This window comes from Rutidosis leptorrhynchoides, chromosome 3 (genome assembly GCF_046630445.1).
Source record: "Rutidosis leptorrhynchoides isolate AG116_Rl617_1_P2 chromosome 3, CSIRO_AGI_Rlap_v1, whole genome shotgun sequence".
Classification (NCBI taxonomy): domain Eukaryota; kingdom Viridiplantae; phylum Streptophyta; class Magnoliopsida; order Asterales; family Asteraceae; genus Rutidosis; species Rutidosis leptorrhynchoides.
In genome coordinates, this window is record NC_092335.1 from 71,451,411 (window position 1) to 71,461,307 (window position 9,897).

Sequence of the window (9,897 nt, forward strand, 5' to 3'; positions counted from 1 at the left end):
AATCACTCGGACAGCACTCCGTCGTAATATTTTATGTATACTAATAATATCTTGAAATAATACGGAGTAAATATATATATGTAAATAGATTGAGAGAGTTTAGAGAAAAATATTTTCAAGTTTCTATGAAATAATGAAACCTATTGAATTCTATTTATAATAGATTTTTGAATTATTAAAGTGAATTATTAAAGTATGAATTATTAAAGTGAATTATTAAAGTATGAATTATTAAAGTGAATTATTAAAGTATGAATTATTAAAGTGAATTATTAAAGTTAAAGTAAAGTAAAAATAAAGTAAAGGTAAAGTTTAAGTATAGTAAAAGTATAAAACTATGTACGTATAATACGCGTATAAATATATATAATATTAATTTAAATCGTTATATATATTTAATAAAATAAAATATAAATATCGTTATCTTTATCATACTAGTTAAGTAATGAGTTGTCAAAAGTGGTTCTAGATATTTATAAAAGTTATATACGTTTTAATAATAAAGTTCTTTTTAAACTGAAAACGTTTTTGTACGTTTGAAACTAAATAGATCAATCGAGTCTTTATGAGATTCAATCTTCCACTATCCTTTGTCTAGTTCTCAATGATTGACAATTTGTTCTTATTTATAAATCACTTTACCATTTTCCGAATATTGTTAAAACGGAAAGATTTCTCAAATCAACGTGGGCCTTTCAACAGAGACTTGTAATCATAATTCAATATATCTGATAATTCAATCATTTGAACTTATCTTCTAATTCCATTGATAAATATTTTGAAACAGATACAATCATATAAAGTATTTAATCTAATATTTTGTTTACGTTTCAAGTTATAATATATATATACATATACATATATAATCATATTCGTTTAATGGTTCGTGAATCGTTGGAACATGGTCGAGGTTGAATGAATGTATGAACATAGTTTAAAATTCTTGCAATTTAACTTAACAAATATTACTTATCGTGTCGGAAACATATAAAGATTAAAGTTTAAATTTGGTTGGAAATTTCCGGGTTGTCACATACTGTCGCCTACAAACTTTCAAAAAATGTGCTAATATCAACATTTTATAGTTTTGACCTGTTACATACTAATTTTGACATGATTTTTTTTATTTTTATTTTTTTAAGAATTAAGATCCAATCCACGAACGACACGTGTTGATTTTAACTAGTTTAGCCGGTAGCAAGTCATTTTTGTTTACATTGGTACACTTTTTAAAAGTTTTTCTTTACATTGGTACACTTTTTGAAAGTTTGTAGGCGACAATAGAACGGAAATGGGTTTGTGGGCGACATCGGTACATTTGTGTAAGTTTGTAGCCTATTTTTGACTTTAACCCTTTTAATAATATGGAACTTGTGACTTTCTAAGACGTTTGTAGTTGTTGATCCTATCATACATCTTGCTAGGAAGGATTGTAGTACGTTTTAAGAGAAATAAACAAGTATTCACATATAAATTATTTGTTTTAACATGTTCTATTGATAACTCATCTTGTGTATTTTTTCTTAATCTTGAATATGAATTTGAAATGAATATCTCTGTGTCAACCTATTAGACGTGACTCAAGTTCTCACCATCACCCTTTGAAAACCACTCTATAAATAGGCTTTTTTGCAGTTGTAAATTTTACAAATTAAACAATACTATTAAACATATATATTAAAACTACGTTCCTTAATTAATTAATTAAGTTCATATCCAAGATGGTTATTCCATTTGTATCATCTGCAAAATCTCTTCTCATTTCACCCATCAAACACTTCATCCATCACGATTTTCATGTTATCTTTCAAAGGATGACACTCATCGATCGTCTTCTTTTCATGGTACGCACATCATACATTTGCATGCATGCATGTTGTATCATCTCTCTTTTTTGTTTTTTGCAAAATGACGGTAACATAAAACTAAGACTTGAACACATAGCTTCATGATCGTATACCGTTAGGTCAAAAGCATATGTTGCTGCATGTTGCTTAATATACTACTACTTTTTAGTTTTAACTTTTTTTCTTTACCAAAAAAAAAAATAAAAAAATAGTTTGAACTTATTCCAAGGTTCCATTGTATGTAATTTAGATTGTACATGGTATTGATAAGATCGGTATCCAATGGCATCGTTTGCCGGTGTTCTTGGGACTTATATACCTAGCGATACGACGACATCTTCACGACGAGTACAACTTGCTTAATGTTGGGAAGACACCAGTTGGAGTCCGGTTCGATCCAGCTGAATTTCGATATCGAACAGCTGACGAGGAGTTCAATGATTCTTTCAACGAAGGTGCCGGAAGTGAAGGGACTTTCTTTGGCCGGAATATGCCTCCGGTTGATCAAAAAGACAAGGTATATATTATACTTAGCATATATATGCATTACTTCTTTTGTTATGACTTAAAAAGTATAAAATAAAATACAATTAATATACAAAATTAAAGGGATTCAATGTTTTAGGTAGATTTTATAGCTTGGATAAATATTACTCCGTAGTAACACTTGGCGCGTTATTTATGTTAGAAAAATGATTCATTGATTTTATTTTGTATTTTTGTGTGTGTTTGATTTAATATTTGGTTATGGATTGTATGGCATGGGATACGAATATACATGAGTGACAGTCACACTGAGACTCTGAGAGGGTAGTTGGATCGGAACTTTTCGATGTTGGTGATCAAAATAAATAATACTCAGTAATTGTAATAATAAATAAAATATGTAACTATTATATCAAATCTGTAAATAAATTTAAAGATCTAAAGATGTTTAAGTGTGGTCGATTTATATGTATAGATATAAATCATTGCATTCTGATTAGTGCGTCAACTTTAACGAACAGATAACTTTTTAACACTTAATACAATTAGACTCAATATTAATTAAGTTTTAAAATAATACTCCGTTAACAAAATTACGGTTATATAATATCTTTGCTGCTACGACTTGGATTCTTTGGAGGTATCGGAACGATGTTCTATTTGCTTCAAAGAAATTGAAGAAACAAGAGTTATTTGATTTAAATCGTATGTACTCTTTTAATTGGATTACGGATAGAGTCAAAGAAACATTTAGTTGGAACGATTGGCTTTTAAGGCCTTTGTAATTGGTTGTTGCGCCCCTCTCTAGTTTCTCGCTAGTGAGATGGTAGCTTTTAATAAATTTGTCGTTCAAAAAAATAATAATAATAATTTGCACCATATACCCTTTTCATTAATTGCCCTTTTCTTAACGGAGCCTTGGAATATTGACGAGTCCGAACGCAATGTTAGAACTCACTCACTTGATTACTTCTCAGACAAATGTTATAGTCCTACAGCCCTATAAGAGGAAACCTCACAGAAAATCCATTGAGACATCGCGTATGGTGAGGATCGAACGCTAGACGTTCGAGACTTCCGAGATCAAGAAATGAACAGGTAATTTCATGAGAAATATTTTGCAGCTCATTCATGTGAGTCGAATGCCTAATCACCTTTTTGAAATTGTTTTGAGACATGATGTTACCATTAAGTCTGATTATGTACGTAAGTCTGAATCTCTATTGTGTGATATCTAGTATAAATTCTTACATTTCGATCTCTTTCTAAAATTAGTTCTTCTTGTATCATTAGTTTTTTTCCTTTGAAAAAACTCATAGAAAATATATTATTAAGTATATACGAGTACTAAATTACTAATGCTAGCGGATGGTAAATATATTTTTTTATTCACGAAGAAACTAACAATGTAGGCACTCTAACCACCACGTAGATACCCCTAACTACTACATTTTAAGTTATAATTAAAACACCGACTATCGTTAATAGTTAAATACTAAAGTTAAAAAATGTTTACACATAATATCGCATGTCATGAGCAGATATTCACAATTAATTAATTTATTGTCTAATTTTGGCATTACTTGATATGTAATGGAGCTGTTGAACAATTACGTCATGTACATATATCCACTTGTTTCTATAAAAATAATTGTCCAGAAAGTAAAATAAACATTTGTTAATTACTTTCATTTATATATATTATTTTTGAAATTTAAAGTTATCTTTTATTGCTTTTCTTCTCATGAAAAATATAACATCCAATATTAAAGTTTACGTTTTACATAGCAAATGAAATTTAAAGTTATCTTATATTGCTTTTCTTCTCATGAAAAATATAATATAATATCTACTATTAAATTTTTACGTTTTACACAGCAAATGAGTTATTCAATTATTTCAAGTTTTTCTTTGTTATAGTTTAATGGCAACATCATGCCTCAAAACAATTTTATGTATATTCGAAAATATAATTAACTTGTTATAGATTATATTAAAATACTCTAGTGATTGATCAGTGATTGGCATATTGAAATTCTTACAAGAGATTGCATGTTCGAATTTTACTAGCATCGTGTTTAAGATGACCTGATAAATAATAAAAATACAATTCAGAAAAAATCTTATCCGTTATATATTTATAAAGGTAATGTTTACCCCTGAGGAGTTGAGAAAAAGAGTAATTAAATATGTACTCCGTAATATATTATGTACTCCGTATAAAGTAATAAAGTAATACTCGCGTATTACATTATGGAGTATACTAACATTTAGACCACTCTTTATAGAGTCCTTTTACACTCGTCATAACCAAGGTTGGAGAATTCGGATCTCGGGGACATCTCGTTTGGACTTTTTTAGGGAGATCTCGGCATCTCGGAATAATTTCGGGGAGATCTCGGACGTTGACTTACGTTGACTTTATGCTGTTTTTAATAAATATATATATATATATATATATATATATATATATATATATATATATATATATATATATATATATATATATATATATATATATATACGTTTTTACGAGATTTTACAAAAATATCCGAGAAATATGCGAGAAAATCTTAGAAATTATTGATTTTTATAAGAAAATCTTACAAATTAGCAAGAAAATCCGAGAAATCATGGCTTTGACTAAGTTTGACCCCGTTGACCGAGATATCTCGGGAGATGCACATCTCGTCTCGGTTGCCTTCTAAAAACGAGTTCTCGGGAGATTTACAACACGGGTCATAACTGCTCTTTCATTCGCCATGAGCTCATCACCATATGCACGGCCTCACCGCAAAACTCGTTGTGGGAGCCTTAGCCATGGCTATGGTGAATGTTTCTTGGAAAAGGTGAGGACAACATTCTTTAAATTGCTTAGACTCTATGCTTTAATGCTTGTATATAGTATATCAGGAGGAGTATTATTTTAATAATGATAAAGAGGGATTATTATGTGTTAGATGTAGCATTTTGTTGCTTATACGAGTCTGATGTGGCGGCTAAAAGGATCAAAACTTTAAGCATGATTCTGAGTGGTCTAAAAACGACTGGTGTTTGTGCGTTACCTAGCAAAATTCTGTAGGGTCAAGTTATATCAATTTTTGTGTTCCTTTTATTTGTTATTATTATGATTATTATGATTATGATTATGATTATGATTATGGTTTTTATTTATTAAGAAAACATTCAAAAGTATATGATAATATTATGTTGTTGTCCCTGAACTTTATTCAAATTTACATTTGTGGGATTTTTTTGACATGGATACTTCTGACGTAGGCATATCTTACCCGGTTGGTCACCGACATAATATTGGATTAACAAAATATTAAAACTTTTTGTTTTTTGTATGCAGATACTAATACCGGATCCTATGGTGGTGGCAACAAAGCTTCTTACACGCAGGAAACTTATAGATACCGGAAAACAGTTCAACATGATTGCTGCTTCATGGATTCAGTTCATGATTCATGATTGGATTGATCATCTTGAATCAACTAATCAGGTTCCATCAATATATAATGACCTCTACAATTCTTTCTCACAAAAATTATATCCTGACTTAATTATCGATCAAGTAATAATATAACTTGAAAAAGATCTACTACTAAATAATGCGTAGCTAAAATCATGACCATGCATTTTAAATTTCAGATTGAGCTTAAGGCACCAATGGAAGTAGCCAGTGAATGCCCTCTTAAATCCTTCAAGTTTTACAAGACTAAAGAATTCGATACCGGTTTTCATGATATCAAGAAAGGCCATCTTAACATCAGAACTCCTTGGTGGTACGAACAAATAACTTATAACGCATAGATAACATCTAATTGTGACAGCATAACGTTGCTTCCGTTTATATTTTGCACGCATTATCTTTGCTGATGCATCTGAACACTTGTAGGGATGGGAGTGCAATTTATGGAAACAACGCAAATAAATCGAAACAATTGAGAACGTTCGAAGATGGAAAGCTAAAGATTGGACAAGACGGTCTTCTCCAACATGATAAAGATGGAATTGCATTATCAGGCGATGTTCGTAATAATTGGATTGGTTTATCAACCTTACAAGCACTATTCATCCTCGAACATAATGCCATTTGCGACACGTTGAAGGTAACTTATACTCGCACATAAAAACTTCCTAATGAAATAGCTAGTAATATGTAATTCTAATTTGTAAAGTTGTGTGTGTGGTAATCAGAAAGAATACCATGATTTGGAAGATGAAGATCTATACCGTTATGCAAGACTAGTAACTTCAGGGGTGATTGCCAAGATTCACACCATTGATTGGACTGTTGAGCTTCTTAAAACCGACATGCTTCATGTAGCGATGAGAGCTAACTGGTAATTAAAGTGGTTGAAATTAATTAGATTAATAACCAAGGTTGTAAATGTTGCTAGTCACGGACTAGTTGGTCCGGACCTTGTAGGGACTAATTAGCTAAGTTAGAGACTAGTCGGGACTAGTCATATGTCAACCAACTTTGACTTTGATAAGTAGCGAATTCAGAATAAAAATCAATGGGGTCTCAAATTTTTTTTAAAAACTATTTACATTTAAAAGAGTACTTTATTGGTTGTTTATCTAAAAAACATAAATTTAATGGTGTCCTATATAGTTTGAAGTATACATTGTATAAAAAATTTTTAAAGTGGTGGGGTCATAGAACACCCCACACTTTTGACGTATTTGACCGATTTTGAAATAATTAATTCAATTTTACGGACTTGTTTGAACTTTTGACAACTCGGACCGAATAAATCGATCAAATCGGAGAGTAATGGGACTACTTCAAAATCCAAACTAATGTGCCTAGTGGTGAGACTTTTACAACCATGTTGATGACCAATTAAAGGGTGTTAATTATAATAAAAATGAACTAATTCAGGTATGGGCTACTTGGAAAAAAATTCAAGGACACATTTGGGCATGTTGGTGGAGCTATTTTAGGAGGTCTTGTAGGGTTAAAGAAACCCAATAATCATGGAGTACCTTACTCACTAACAGAAGAGTTTGTGAGTGTTTACAGAATGCACTCTCTTTTACCTGATCAACTTTTCATCAGGGATTTGAATTCAACACCAGGAATTAACAAGTCTCCAAAATTGGCTAAAAAGTAAGACTAGTAAATTTCAAATACCTTCTTTGAAACCTTAATTACTTCTTAATCTGCTCATGATCGATAATTAATGTACAGAGTTGACATGATCAATTTAATTGGTAGTGGAGGGGAGGAGTTACTATCGGAAATAGGATTCACGACGCAAATGGTATCAATGGGACATCAAGCAAGTGGTGCACTTGAACTATGGAATTATCCGACATGGCTTAGAGACATTGTGCCTCAAAATGTCGATGGAACTGCTCGTCGTGATCATGTGGATTTACCCTCACTCGAGAGTATGATGTCATCTTTATTTAACCAAGCTAGTCTTGTTTAAAATATGCCGGTTGTGGTATATAATAATTTGTACCATTATGATGTACGCAGTTTACAGGGATAGGGAAAGGAATGTAGCAAGATACAATGAATTTCGTAGATCGCTTTTCTTGATCCCTATCTCCAAATGGGAAGATCTAACAGACGATCAAGAAGCTATTGATACGTTACGTGAAGTGTACGATGATGACGTGGAGCTGCTCGACTTGTTGGTTGGAATGGCTGCTGAGAAAAAGATCAGAGGGTTTGCTATTAGTGAGACTGCTTTTGTTATTTTTATCATCATGGCATCAAGGTACAACTCTTAACACATTATGAAATTAATGTTTAGTAATTGAATCACAAAAGTACTAAAAAACTCGTTTGTATATAAGTTTTTGTTTTTTCTACAAAAAAAAAAAAAAAAAAAAAAAAAAAACTAACTAACAACGTTAAAAAAAAAGGTTATAAAAGCTACTAGTCGAAAAAACTAGTCGATCGTAACCTTATAGTGACTAATAGGTCAGATCAGTTACTTGTCGTACGTCGATCAAAATTTTACTTTGTCCGTATTTGATCAATTTTGACTTTGACATATTTTGGCCGAATAAATTCAACTTTCAACTAATAATCTAACTTTGACCGATTAAATTTATAATATACAAACATCGGTAGTAGAATATTAATCGACATGTATAAATTTGCAGGAGACTTGAAGCAGATAGATTTTTCACGAGTGACTTCAATGAAGAGGTGTACACGAAAAAAGGGTTAGAATGGGTGAACAAAACAGAGAGTTTAAAAGATGTATTGGATCGACATTACTCGGAGATGACTGATCATTGGATGAATTCGGCAAGTGCATTCACGGTGTGGGATGCTCCACCGGAGCCTAGTAATCCCATACCAATATACTTTCGTGTGCCTAATTAATATACTCCGTATATGATTATTTATTATGTGTGTATATAAAAGGGTTGGGTTTGATCTCTTGCGAGTGACCTTTTTAAATTTATTGTTTTGTTATATAAATATTAAATAAAATATTAATTAAATAATAAAATATAATAATAATAATAATAATAATAATAATAATAATAATAATAATAATAATAATAATAATAATAATAATAATAATAATAATAATAATAAAATTATCATTATTGATTTATGTGAGTGTATGTTATTAATTTAATGAAATGATATGTTCTTGTTTTAATTTTTTTATACCTAAAGTAATTATTACTATTAAAAAAAGAAAACTTCATCGAAGATGAAGCAATCTTAACTGAGACGTGAGAAAAGGTAGCTAGCGAGAAGGTGTGAGAAGAGTAAGCATCACAACCGATAAACTAACTCAGTCCGAACTTAAGCGGATCCCAAAGAAAACTTACAACTAAACACTAACGAGATCAACAAGATAAACATCAAATCTAACACAATAAATACGATCAAGATACCAAAAGCATAAGCAACACATCACAAAGCAAATAACTTAGGTCAGCTTAACCGACTTAAAAGAACCTTAGCGTTTTCTTTGATCCGACAAATTTGTAATCCCGCCGATTTTATCAATATGGACGCCTTTACCTATCCGAGAATTGAAAGTATAAGTGAGAACGTTGGAGTAGGAACTTTCGACGAGAGTTCTTCCAACGAGAGTTCCTTCACAAGGTGGAATTAGTCTGTGATCCGCTAAATCTTGAACAAATACCACTCTTGCTATCTTTCGACTTCCCGACATTCGCTTCATCCCATCCCGTAAAATGAAACTCTCACTGTTAGACTCTATATTCTTTTTATTTGAACCCGCTTTTTTATTTGGCAGAGACTTAGTCACACCATCACTAATAGTAGGAATAGCAAGGTGTGAATTGAAAACATTAGAACAAATAACCGGATGTTCAACATCCTCTAAACCAACCAAAGTATGAGCTACTTCAACTGAATCAGTAGCAACATGAACCTCAAGATTTGTGAAGACCCTGAAATTTTCGGCCAAATTTAAACTTAAATCTTATATGATTTCGACAAGATAAGTAAAGTCTGTAATATTAAGTTACAAAATTTTGAAACTGTTTACATGAATTCATTTAACTTTTGACTATTCTCGATGATTCACGAATTATTTCTTGTAAA

At 31.1% G+C, this 9,897-nt stretch overlaps 1 protein-coding gene across 1 annotated transcript; it reads left to right on the plus strand.

The window, feature by feature from the left end:
- The first annotated feature begins 1,721 nt into the window (after positions 1 to 1,721).
- LOC139896312 (alpha-dioxygenase PIOX-like) lies at positions 1,722 to 8,691 on the plus strand. The gene is made up of 10 exons (XM_071878934.1): positions 1,722 to 1,844; positions 2,098 to 2,364; positions 5,689 to 5,838; positions 5,988 to 6,121; positions 6,235 to 6,448; positions 6,537 to 6,682; positions 7,228 to 7,455; positions 7,537 to 7,739; positions 7,831 to 8,074; positions 8,466 to 8,691. The coding sequence occupies exons 1-10, from the start codon at positions 1,722 to 1,724 to the stop codon at positions 8,689 to 8,691; spliced, it is 1,935 nt and encodes a 644-aa protein (XP_071735035.1).
- The last annotated feature ends 1,206 nt before the right edge of the window (positions 8,692 to 9,897 follow it).